This window comes from Octopus bimaculoides, chromosome 14 (genome assembly GCF_001194135.2).
Source record: "Octopus bimaculoides isolate UCB-OBI-ISO-001 chromosome 14, ASM119413v2, whole genome shotgun sequence".
Classification (NCBI taxonomy): domain Eukaryota; kingdom Metazoa; phylum Mollusca; class Cephalopoda; order Octopoda; family Octopodidae; genus Octopus; species Octopus bimaculoides.
Window position 1 is genome coordinate 16091980 of NC_068994.1, and position 13693 is coordinate 16105672.

Below are 13693 nucleotides of genomic sequence, written 5' to 3' on the forward strand. Positions count from 1 at the left end.
ATTTTTATTCTAAGCGTTTTAACAAGGAGTACATCATAACTTTCTTTTCTCCATATTATCATATTCCTTTAATAAAATAGTGAAGGCATGTAAGCCAAGTGGTTAAGGTGTTGCACTCACAATTGTGAGATTGTGGTTTCGATTCCCAGGCTGAATAAAACACTTCATTTCACATTGCTCCAGTTCAGTTAGCTAAAAATGGGTAACCTTGCAACAGATTCACATGCAAGAGTGCGATGATGACATGAGAAAACCACCTGAACAGAGGTCATATGAGCCATGTTTTCTATTCAGCAATCAAATGGATGATGAGTACTACAACCCATACTGTAAATCCTTGCTGGTTGGGATTGGTTGTTCAACCACATCAAAGGTGGTTGATTGACTGATTGATTGAAAAAATATATAATCTCTGTAATACATTAAATTATTGAACTGATATTGGTTTCAAATTTTGGCACAAGACCAGCAACTTCAGGAGAGGGCCTAAGTTGATTACAATGACCCCAGTGATCAACTGGTACTAATTTTATCAACCTCAAAAGGACGAAAGGCAAAGTCAACCTCAGCAAAGTTTGAACTCAGAAAGAATATAAACAAGGGTGAAATGCTGCTAAGCAAACTGACAATTTTACCAGCTGGCTGCCTTAAGTATTGAAAATAATGGTTTCAAATCTTGGCACAAGGCCAGCAAGTTTGGGAGAGGAGGTAAGTCAATTACATTGACCCCAGTGTTCAACTGGTACTTATTTTATCGACCCCAAAAGGATGAAAGGCAAAGTCGACCTTGGTGGAATTTGAACTCAGAATGTAAAAATGGATGAAATGCTGCAAAGCATTCTGCCTGGCATGCTAATGATTTTGTCAGCTCACCACCTTAATTATTCAATTAATATTGGTTTCAAATTTTTGACCCAAGCCCAACAATTTTGGGGTGGGGGTTAAGTTGATTACATTGACCCCAGTGTTTAATTGGTACTTATTTTAGCAACCCCTGAAAGGATGAAAAGCAAAGTCAACCTCAGTGGCATTTGAACTCAGAATGTAAAGATAGACAAAATATTAATAAGCGTTTTGCCCAGCATGCCAACTAACGATTCTGCCAGCTTGTCATTTTCATTATTTAATTAATATTTATGTGCATTCACACAGCATTTTTTACTCTAATCTACAAATCTATGTTTTAAATCTTGAACAAATGTAATATGCCATGAAATAATGGGATAGGAATAAAGATTTTTAATTTATGAATAATGCCTTACATGAAAGGTTACATTGGCATTCTCATGCATGCCAAATATTTCTGGTTCATCTGTATGAGGCAGTGTATCAATATAATGGAGGACATCAGGAATGGTTTCACATGGAGGAGCAAAATATCGTTCTGAATATAAAAAATAAAGTAAAATAAGAAAATGATTAATAACAACATTACAAGCACAACTAAAATAAAATTCAGCATAATATCATTATATGAATAACATGATTACTGTGAGAGGTTATTCTGTAATGTGAAATAGCTAAATGTATTGTTATTCCAACATCTATGGAGAAATAGCTAAATTTGCTTTGTTTATATATGTACTATCTAGGTTACATATATTTTATCATACCCTGTTACCATGTGGACTGAAATCCCCATTAACAGGCCTCTGATATTAAATAAAATGTTAAAAACTTATGGCATGCAAATTGGTGGTTCCAGTTTTCTGTAGTTACAAGAGGGTATCAAAAAGTTCCCAGACTAGTTCTGTTGTGCACTAACAGATGGCAGCACATGGATGCATGCACACTGAGAACTATCAGCAACCTTTATGAAGCAGTGTACTGAGTGACATCACTGTGGTTTTACTTCGCAAGTTGTGAAATTTGTGTCTTCGTGATCACATGTGTGCTGTAGTGTGATTTTGTCATGGACAGGAAGTTGGAATAAAGAGTCAATGTGAAATTTTGTGTTAAACTTGGGAAGTCTGCTACAAAGACATTGAGCATGCTTTGGCAAGCTTACAGCAAGAAGGCAATGGGTTGTATGTAATGTTTTCAGTGACATAGGTGCTTCAGAAGTAAGGTGGTGAGCTGGCAGAAACGTTAGCGCGCCGGGCAAAATGCTCAGTGGTATTTCATCTGCTGTTACGTTCTGAGTTCAAATTCTGCCAAGGTCGACTTTGCCTTTCTTCCTTTCGGGGTCGATAAATTAAGTACCAGTTACGCACTGGGGTCGATGTAATCGACTTAATCCCTTTGTCTGTCCTTGTTTCTCCCCTCTATGTTTAGCCCCTTGTGGGTAATAAAGTAATAAGGTGCTTCAGAAGTAGCATGGGCACTTCAAAAGTGGCACGACAGAACCACAGCTCAATCAAGAGCATGCTCGTTGTATTTTTGTCATCTGCGGTATTGTGCATTGAGAATTCATCCCCCAGGGCCAGACCATCAATCGAGAATTTTACTGCAATGTTTTGAAGTGTTTGAGGGAAGACATTCGATGAAAGTAACTGGATCTGTGGGGCATGAATTCTTCATGACAACAATACACCATCACTGAGCTCTCCTCACTCATGAGCTCTCCTCACTCATGAGTTCTCCTCACTCATGAGTTCTCCTCACTCATGAGCTCTCCTCATCCATGAGCTTCTCACCAAAAACAGCATGGTATTGCTTTTGCACCCATCTTATTCACCATATTTAACACCTGCAGACTTCCATCTCTTCCCCAAGATGAAAATACAGCTCAAAAGTTGCTGTTTTAACACTGTTGTCAAGATCAAGAGTAAATTGTAGAAGGTCCTTGACTCGCTTACAGAAAACGACTCCCAGGCTGGATTCCAAAAGTGGCATGAATACAGGGACTGGTGTATTGCTGCACAATGTGACTATTTCAAAGGAGACTGACTGGCCTTCATGCCCGTGGCACGTAAAAGTACCCACAACACTCTCGGAGTGGTTGGCGTTAGGAAGGGCATCCAGCTGTAGAAACTCTGTCAAATCAGACTGGAGCCTGGTGTAGCCATCTGGTTTCACCAGTCCTCAATCAAATCGTCCAACCCATGCTAGCATAGAAAGCCGACGTTAAACGACGATGATGATGACGATGATGTTAAAACTTAGGTAAATAAGTTATTTTTTTATCAAACATTACTAGTCCAAGAAATTTTTGATACCACCTCAACATAAACAGATTGCCTGCTTTTTTGCTCTGGAAATGGTCAAATTGATTCAGATGCCCCCGATGACAATCCAGTAAAGTCCAACAATTAATTAACCCTTTAGTATTCAGATTTCTTTGTCAAATGTAATTCTTATTTATTCACATTGTCTTGAATTAATAACACATGATCTCATAGTATCAAGATTTCAATGGTGGGTTTTGGTTTATTGGTTAGAGCATTGGGCTCACAACCTGGAGGTTGTGAGTTCAATTCCTGGACCAGGTTCTGTATTGTGTTCTTAAACACGACACTTTATTTCTTGTTGCTCCAGTTCGCTCAGCTGTAGAAATGAGTTGTGATGTCACTGGTGCCAAGCTGTATTGGCCTTTGCCTTTCCCTTTGACAGCATCAGTGGCATGGAACGAGGAAGCTGGTATGTGTGAGTGACTGCTGGCCTTCCATAAATAACCTTGCCTGGACTTGTGCCTTGGAAGGTAACTATATACTATACACTATATATATATATATATATATATATTAATAGTAATAGTATGACAACAAAAGAATGAATGAGACCTCGATATTATGTAAATAGAGGAATTTATCTGTAATATTTTACGTGACAATTATTCGATTACCATAATAACTGACAACATGCCGGAGCAGATTTCCGCCCCCGACATCTGAAACTCAGAGCTTTATTATGGCAACTGAATAGGTGGTGCCCACCATAGCTGCAATTCAATGACTGAAACAAGTAAAAGGGAAAAAGAAAGATAAAGATACTAATAGTCTGGCTGGCCATGTGTCTGTGAATGTTGTGAGTGGGTTTTTATGTTGTTCCTAATTGGGCCCGGATCAGTTCTGACTGAACAGAGCTATGATGCAAAAGATTCCACCTATGAATATCTTATCTTTTCCAATGTTCAGGGAGCTCAGTACCACATTTACAACATGTTCTAAGGTGGCAGACTGTGATTTGAGGGACATTTCTAACAGCTCTGCTATTTTTAGCAATTCAAGTGACCACATAACTGCTCTTCTTTTGCATGACATTGTTTATGTGCAGTGATAAAAATACATGCTTTTCTTAGCATTTTTTACAGACACAATTTCATTTCAATTATTGTAAAAGATTAAAAAAAAACATTATAACCAGTCAATTTTCAGGTATAAGCAATTGGAAAAATATTAAAATAAGACAAAAATAAAAAAAAAACCTAAGTCAGCTATAAAAATGTGTAGGAAACAATAAAAGTCTATTTTGCCTCAGATATAATCGAGAAAATAAAGATTTCCAAAGAAGTGTAGATGAGAAAATAAAATCGCAAAGAAAACCAAACCATGAAATGCTGATATTGATAATCTCCAAACAAGTTTTATCTAAGAAATCCAGGAATTTTCAAGAATTCTTTTGTTCGTTCATGGACAAGTCATGGTGGTGCTTTAATCATAGTGACATGTAAATATAAACAGTTCACATCACTTCATTGTTTCATGTGCTTCATTTTTAGCTGCATCAACATTAGTCTGACTATTCATTTCTTAACTCTTTAGCATTTGGACCGGCCATATCCAACCCAAATATTCTTCCAGTTTTATTCTAAACACTAGCCAGTTCTGGGCTCTAACACCCACCCTATTATGTCATTCCCAAAGTAAAGAGTCACATCACTGAAATCTCAAAGCTACAAGACAATGCATGAGTGATTCAAAATAATGTAAATAGATACAAATGATATATAGTGCAGGTAATTAAATCTCTTCCTTTTTTTCTTGTTCATATATCTTTATTAAGAAACATTTCTCATGGCCCCAGAAGACAAAATGGAAAAGGCGTTGCCCCAGAGAGTGACAAGGGAGATGTGCTTGAACAGTCATTCTGAGTCATGGGGTTACACACTTGCAGACAGCCATTTCCACTCCAATAGCGGTGAACAGGGATATGGTCTGGGGGCCAAGAATGCCAGAGGTCTCCACTGCCACAGGCTTGACCATAAAGCTATCAGAGAATGACCAATACCTTGACAGTTTGCTTTTCTCAGCCTAATGAGCAGTGGGGCTTGTGTTGGTAACTGACCGCACCAAGTTGCCACTGGAGAAGGTGTCACAGTATGTGGAATCTCAGATGAGGGGCCTTATGTTTGATAGGGAAAACTGAAAACTAAAGGGTTAAGATTTGATAAGATAAGTTAAAACTTTACTACAATTAGTGTATCACTGGCATATTGTTGGTCTCATAAATGTTTTAGTCAGCTTGCCTTACTGAATGAGAACAGCTCCCACTTCTAGTTTCATGTTGAATAAAGATCATACAACTCTAAGATCAAATTTTCCAACACTATTAACCCTTTTTATACTAACCTGCCTCAAACTGCCCTTGGTTTTTTTTAATATTAAACTTTATGTTTTAAAGTGATCTAAATTTAAAATTTCCATCAAAATTTCAAGTTAATTTGTGTTTCAAATACCAGTTTAATAACAACTAAGTTATTTTAATAAGTTCTTCATTATTTTCTAGAGCAATTGAAACAAAAGCAGTATATTTCAACAGAAATCCTCATCATCGTTTAATGTCCGTTTTCCATGCTGGCATGGGTTGGACGATTTGACTGAGGACTGGCAAGCCAGAAGGCTGCACCAGGCTCCAATCTGATCTGGCAAAGTTTCTACAACTGGATGCCCTTCCTAACGCCAACCACTCCGAGAGTGTAGTGGGTGCTTTTACGTGCCACCAGCACGAGGGCCAGTCACACAGTACTGGCAACGGCCACACTCAAAAAGGTGTTTTTTTTACATGCCAATATGGTAGCAAAAGTCTTAAAATGATCAAAATCACTTGACCTAGTAGCTATGGTGTTGGAATCACTCATGGTGATCACGAGATTGCAGGTTTGGGAAAAGCGTTGTGTCCTTGAGCAAGATACTTCATTACACATTTTGCTTAGCTGAAAAGGAGTACCAGTAAAGTGCTGAACTAGACCTCTCCAACTTTTTGGAAGTCACACCTTCAATGTTTTGCTGGGCCAAGGATGGGAGAACTGAAAGGGTGAGAAGGTGCCTATTTTCAGCTGATGTCAAAGCAAATACTAAATGAAATATTTACCAATAATAGCAAACATTGAAACTATAAACAGTTGAAGTATTCATTACAGTGAACTGGATGCTTTACGTTTTACTATTTGGGTATACCATGGTTATGAGTTCAATTATTATCAAAGTTCAATTATTATCAATGTCAGTTTTACTCTTTATAATTTCCTTAATACACCATCATCATCATCATCATCATGTTCATTAATACATCATCATCATCATCCTTTAATGTTTTCTATGGATGTTAAAGGATGATGGTGATGATGTATTTGTGAACAGGTATGTAAAACAATTAATGAATGTGTGATACATGCCACAAGGTCATACTCACTTGTGAGTGATGGCTGTTAGTAAAAATGATCAAATCTGTAATAACAATTCCATGCACAGAAAAATATTGTAAACCAATCAAAATTCTGTTCTGTGGTCAATTTTATTGACAGTTGCCACTTCTAATGCAGACAAGCAACATTTTGAAATATCTTTTGAAACATTTAATACTTCTTTAACAGAACTAAGCAAATAAAAATATCTTTCTTATCGCACGCTGGTGTATCTATATCAAGGTTTTCTATTGATAGATATCATAGTTATGATTTTATAGGCAATGAAATTATAAAGGAGGAGGAGGAGATTGACATGGTGTTAGTGGTGTTAGTGGTGACACGCTTGCAGAATCATTGCCATACAAGACAAAATGCAAAGTGGCATTTCTTCTGCACTTTATGAATTATGTTTTAGACTATGAAATTATAAACAATAAAACTGACATTGATAATAATTGAACTCATAACTATGGTATAGCCAAGTAGTAAAAGGTAAAGTATCCAGTTAACTGTGGTTAATAGTTTAACAGATTCCTCTTTACAGTCTCAATGTTTCGTATTTATTTGGTAAATGTTTTACGTAATATTTGATTCAGCATCAGCTGAACAAAATAAATTGAATTAGAAAAGGAAAATAAGACTGACTTGATGGTGAATAAGTGTAGGCTTCCTCAAGAATTGTAGGATCAACAAAAGTTTTCAATATGGTCCTTAAACATCTCTGATCCCAGTTATCTGTTATACGACCTCCATAAGTAATCTGAAAAAAAAAGAAACAACATATTTAAACACATTCATGTACAATGTCTATAGTAATATGAAGAGTATATTTTTTTAAGACAGCAAGCTGGCAGAATTGTTAGCACACCAGGCAAAATGCTTAATGGCATTTCGTCCAGCCCTACGTTCTGAGTTCAAATTATGCTGAGCTTGACTTTGCCTTTCATCTTTTCAAGGTCGATAAAAAATAAGTACTGGGGTCGGTGTAATCAATTTACACCTGCCTTCAAAATTGCTGGCCTTGTGCCTAAATTTTAAACCATTATTATTATTGTTATTACCTCCGCCTACGTGAAGATGGAGGTATAGTTTTCAGTCATGTTTGCTTGTTTGTTTGTCCGTGAACAAGATATTTCAAGAACCACTGGATGGTTTCAGATGAAACTTTGAGGGATGTTTGGCTTTGTAGCTGGCACAAACTGATTAGATTTTAGGATCGATCTGGTACTAGACAAGGATTCTGGATGATCTGTTATATTTACTTTACATGAAGTATTACGATCTTAACATTGACTTTCAAGTCTTTCTCTGATTATCTCCCTTGAAAGCACACATGGTTTCCACGTAAGTTATGGTGGTGTTACTGTTTCCAAAGTTTTATTCCTGTTTCTCTATTATTAATTTTACTAGCATCTCTATCTTAGTAGAAACTGATGAATAAAGAAATCAAACTACATAAACAAACAGCAGCAAAACCGTTCAGAAATTAAATAACACTAACATATTCAGTAACAATAATAAATTTAATTTATCCTCGACAATTTTTAGTTTTACTAATTTTGAATATATCACTCCTGTTTAAAACCTTTTACCTACTTGAAAATTATATTTCTAGCTCTGCCTTGAAGGAAGCTTTACTTCTTCAACTCAAGTTTTTGTGCGCAACAATGTTGTTAAACCCCTGTTAACAGCACCGTATGCACGTCCCTTCCGTTTTCTTTCAGGCACAGATAAATTTTTCACTATAGACCTTAATGGTCATAAAGACACTACATCAGTGGATAGACTAAAAATGGCCTTCATAGAGAAAACCGTCCCTGTTCCCACTGCAGATGACACACACGCGCCATTACAAACATGGCCCACACACCCACCTTCACATTCCATGACTACCATTGGGATCGATCAGGTACCAGACAAGGATTCTGGATTATTTTTCTGGCTCTTTTACTTAATTTTTGAGAGTGGTTGGGTTCATTTTTAGTATAACCGTTTGTGAGAGCAGTCAAGTTTATTTCAGATATTCTCATTTTAAAAATCATCTCTGGCTAATCGTTGAGAGGACATTGGTTTTACCTTAGTGTAGGTTTGAGCACTTTGAGTGCTTTGTTATTATTGTTATTATGACCTCTGCCTTCACTAAGGCGGAAGCATTGTTTTCAGTCATGTTTGTTTGTTTGTTTGTCCAGGAACAAGATATCTCAAGAACCACTGGATGGATTCAGATGAAACTTTCAGGAATGCTTAGCCTTACAACTGGCACAAACTGATTAGATTTTGGGATCGATCCAGTACCAGACAAGGATTTGGGATTATTTTTCCAGTTTTTTTTTGACTTAATTTTTGAGAGCAGTCGGGTTCATTTTTAGTATTCTCGTTTGTGAGAGCAGTGGAGTTTATTTTAGATATTCTCATTTTAAAAATCATCTCTGGTTAATTGTTGAGAGAACGTTGGTGTTGCCTTGGCAGAGGTTTGTGCTCTTTGAGTGCTCTTGTTATTATTATTATTATTATTAAGATGGTGAACTAACAGAATCATTAGTGGCATTTCATCCGTCTTCACGTTCTGAGCTCAAATTCTGCTGAGATTGACTTTACCTTTCCTCTGTTTGGGATCGATAAAATAAGTACCAGTCGAACACTGGGGTTGAGATAATCAATTTACATACTCCCCTGAACTTGCTGGTCTTGTGCCAAAATTTGAAACCAATATGAAAAATATATTTATAAAGGATTATAAATTAAGAGTTTTACATGTTTCACAGCTTTAAGCAAACTAGTAGCCATAATCTACACAAAACCTTATGTCTATGCTGCTAATTAAATAGTCAAACAATCATATTAATTAACATCTTTAAACACAAATTTATATCAACTACATTCAGTATTTCAACTATAACAGTTTATCTTCACAGTTGTGAGGCTGTTTGCAGGTATCTGTTGTGCACATATATGCTGATTCTTTTCACTTCTCATCATTGCATCCAATTTCACATATAATCCCACCCAAAACTCAGAGCGGGAGTGGATCATACATGGAAAGATAATATTGAACTGAAAGAATCAGTAACTTATTTAATTATTCAATATTTGTATAAAACTTTTCTTAAAATACTATGTTTTTCTTTTTTTTTCTTTTATTTCCTTATTTTCAGTACAATTCAAATTTTCGAAAAATCTAAACAAGCAAAATAATTTGTAGTCGAATAAACTGAAGCGAACAGAATTTGTCTTTTACAAAGGAAGAAACCTGCCATTAGTTTTGAGAAGCTTCCCAAAACAGATAATTTAAAAGTAACACGACCGTAATTTTTAGACAAATTAATGTTAACTTATTAAAATGAGTGGATCATTAAAATTAGAGATAATTTATGCAAAGAGAAGAGCACAAAATTAGATAGCAACTAAGATTATTTTCATATTTACAAGTAAACTATGAATATATTGCACGTAAAAACTTAAATTGGCTGCACACATCATGGAAAAAGATAAGTAAAGAGTATCTATTTAAAAGTGAGATATTCATTAATTAAAATCTTTTACCTCTCCAGTGATGTATGAAAGTGTATCCCATGGAATATCTTTAAGACAAAACAATTGAAAATTCAACAAGGCACATTCTCGATCACTGTCAGCAAAATCATACTGAAATAAAAACAAAATCTAGATAATATCAGGAAACATTTCAATATCGACAACAAAGAAATATAAAAGATAAAAGTGATTAAAAGATAAGTCCACAACAGCAAGGTACTAATGCAACTTCTGATGCTGCATGATACACCTAAAACCAAGGGTTTTTTGAGAGCACAATTCTGGCAAGAAGTCTCAGAAAGTTTTTTACTTAGAGATCTTTTATTCTGACTGTGGCTATGCTAGGGTACTTCCTTGAGGAACTTCAGTCAAACTAATCGTATCCCAGTACTTCTTTTTAAGCCTAGTACTTATTCTACCAGTCTCTTTTGCCAAACCACTAAGTTACAGGGACATAAACGCACAAAAACAGTTGCCCAGCATTGATGAGGGACAGACAAAAACATACACACATACAGATTATATATAGATTATATATATATGTTTGTGTGTGTGTGAATACATACAACAGGCATCTTTCAGTTTCTGTCTACCACATCCACTCACAATGCTTTGATCAGCTTAAAGCTATAATAGAAAACAATTGCCCAAGGCGTTATGTAGTGGGACTGACCAAAGCCATGTGGTTGAGAAGCAAACTTCTTACCACACAGCCACACCTCTCTCAAAAACTCAATAAAGGAAACATTGATTTAAACTTTTATAATAGAAAAGAAGTGAAACGTTCCATATGAAAAAACACTCCATATAGAAGAAAAAAATATGACTGAGATAAAAAAAACAACATGAACTAAATATTTCAATAACACATACCCTAATGTTCCATCCAAGAGGTCCAAATTTTTTTCTTTCTTGTACAATAGCATGGAAAAAGCAAATTCCAAACACTAATTTACACCAGTCTTGTGCTAAAACTGAAACAATAACAGAATTCATGTAAAAATAGTAATTTTGTATTTGTGCCTCTGTTCATATATTTGGCCTGTAAATGCAAGTCTTAAAGATTATTCGTTGTAGGCTTAAGAATTCTTTCTACTACAGGCATAAAGCCTAGAATTTTGTGCGGAGGGGCTAGTTGATTATATTGACTCCAATGCTCAACTGGTGATTATTTTATTGATCTTGAAAGAGTGAAAGGCAAAGTCAACCAGAGCAACATTCAAACTTAAAATGTTTAACTAGAACAAATGCTTTTTAATCATTTTGGCTGGCACAGCAGCAATTCTGCCAGCTCCCCAGTGCCACATAGATACTAGGGGGAGGAGACTAGTTGATTACATCAACCCCAGTGTTTCACTGGTACTTAATTTATCAACCCTGAAAGGATGAAAAGCAAAGTCAACCTTGATGGAATTTGAACTCAGAATGTAAAGCATTTTGCCTGGCATGCTAACGATTCTGCCAGCCCGCTGCCTTAGTTGTAAACATAAGGTTTTCTAGTATAGGCACAAGGCCTGAAATTTGTGGGGAGAGGTTTAGTAAATTACATCACCCCAGTACTCAACTGGTACTTAATTTATTGACCCCCAAAAGGATGAAAAGCAAAGTCAACCTCGGCAGAATTTGAACTCAGAACATAGCGATGGGTGAAACACAGCTTAGCATTTCATCCTGTATGCTAACGATTCTGCCAGCTCGCTACCTTAGTTGTAGACATAATAACAACATCAACACAGCTCTAGTAGGACAAGACAGCAGTCAGTCTACTAATTAAGCATCAATAAACTTTGCTAAAATTGACAGAAGTGTCCACTTGGGAAATCTATCCCCTATCTTAGTATGAACCAAGTACCATGAGTGCTGTCGATTTATAAAAATTCTAAGACATGTCTGAAAGGTGAGATGATCAAATTATTATGAAAGTGATTGATTTGGCATTTGTCATCCATTGAAGACCAAGCTTCAAAGAATAAACTTCAAGTAATCAATATTATGAAACATTTTATGATGGTCTAATGAAAAATTTTTCATATGATTGGTAATGGATACTGTAGTCCTTATTATAACATACAGTGTAAAACAAAAAAGATGGGAAGGCCACTTCTGGAATGTCCTTTTACTAAAAAAAGGTCAGAAAGTGAATGTGGTTAAACAATATATTTTATGGTAAGCCGGTTAGGAAGTCTTTATGTGATCACTCAACCTGCTAGAAATAGCAACCAAATCTTCTACAAGCTCAATCCTACTGGTTTAAAAATAGAAGGACATTTTAGATATGTGCCTGAAATAAAAAGACAGGTTGGTGTTGACAAGATTATCATTGATCATAAGTCTGCTCAACCAGATCCAACCTGGGGCTAAACAACAACAACATCATATTTTATCACATTCTGAATATAATAATAAAATAATATGAGCAACAGGCGTAGGAGTGGCTGTGTGGTAAGTAGCTTGCTTACAAACCAAATGGTTCTGGGTTCAGTCTCACTGCGTGGCACCTTGGGCAAGTGTCTTCTACTATAGCCTCGGGCCGACCAAAGCCTTGTGAGTGGATTTGGTAGACGGAAACTGAAAGAAGCCCGTCGTATATATGTATATATATGTTTGTGTGTCTGTGTTTGTTCCCCCAACATCGCTTGACAACCGATGCTGGTGTGTTTACGTCCCCGTAACTTAGTGGTTCGGCAAAAGAGACCGATAGAATAAGTACTAGGCTTACAAAGAATAAGTCCTGGGGTCGATTTGCTCGACTAAAGGTGGTGCTCCAGCATGGCCACAGTCAAAAAGACTGAAACAAATAAAAGAATAAAAGAGAACAGCAACATATGAATGAAACATCAGTAGCCAATTGTGTGAGAAACAGAAGTTTACTTACTGTGTTCTTCAAAGAAAGCGGTTGTGATAGTGCCAAATGTTCTTTTTAGATTTGCTCTGAGACCTTTCGGTGGTTCATTAGTTACTTTGATGCTGTTCTGAAGGACACTGATGGGAAAATGTTTTGCTGGCATCGAACTTAAGAACAAACGAAAATCACAATGAATTTCATCAGGTTCTTCCACTAAATTCCTGATAATATTTTCCATAGATGGCATCCATGACTCAGCTAAGTGGCAGTTCTTTGAGTAGATGAAATGAAATAAGAATGGTAAAACAAAAAGTATAACTGCAGCATTGGCTATAATACATTTTACTTAGAAGAGGGTGCTGAAAAGGTCCTGACTTTAAAGGTATCACGAAAGGCCTGATTGGAGGCCCAACCTTCCAAGTTCTTTTACAGGGCTTTAAAAAACTGAAGGACCGTTGCAGTAAGTATGTGAATCTGAGAGGGGAATACTCTTTCTTTTACTTGTTTCAGTCATTTGACTGCGGCCATGCTGGAGCACCACCTTTTTATTTGAGCAAATCGACCCCAGGACTTATTCTTTGTAAGCCTAGTACTTATTCTATCGGTCTCTTTTGCCGAACCGCTAAGTGACGGGGACATAAACACACCAGCATCGGTTGTCAAGCAATGTTGGGGGGACAAACACAGACACGCAATCACACACACACACACACACACACATATATATATATATATATATATATATA

The 13693-nt window shown here is 36.3% G+C and overlaps 1 protein-coding gene across 1 annotated transcript in view; it reads right to left on the reverse strand.

Moving 5' to 3' along the window:
- The window catches only part of LOC106867680 (dynein axonemal heavy chain 6-like), a 319316-nt gene that overhangs the window by 34892 nt on the left and 270731 nt on the right, over positions 1 to 13693 (reverse strand). Inside the window, exons 64-68 of the mRNA XM_052973027.1 lie at positions 12978 to 13218; positions 10976 to 11076; positions 10112 to 10213; positions 7214 to 7328; positions 1263 to 1384 (exon numbers count right to left, since the gene is read on the reverse strand). Of these exons, the coding sequence (XP_052828987.1) occupies positions 1263 to 1384; positions 7214 to 7328; positions 10112 to 10213; positions 10976 to 11076; positions 12978 to 13218 (681 nt within the window). The remainder of the gene's footprint in view (positions 1 to 1262; positions 1385 to 7213; positions 7329 to 10111; positions 10214 to 10975; positions 11077 to 12977; positions 13219 to 13693) is intronic.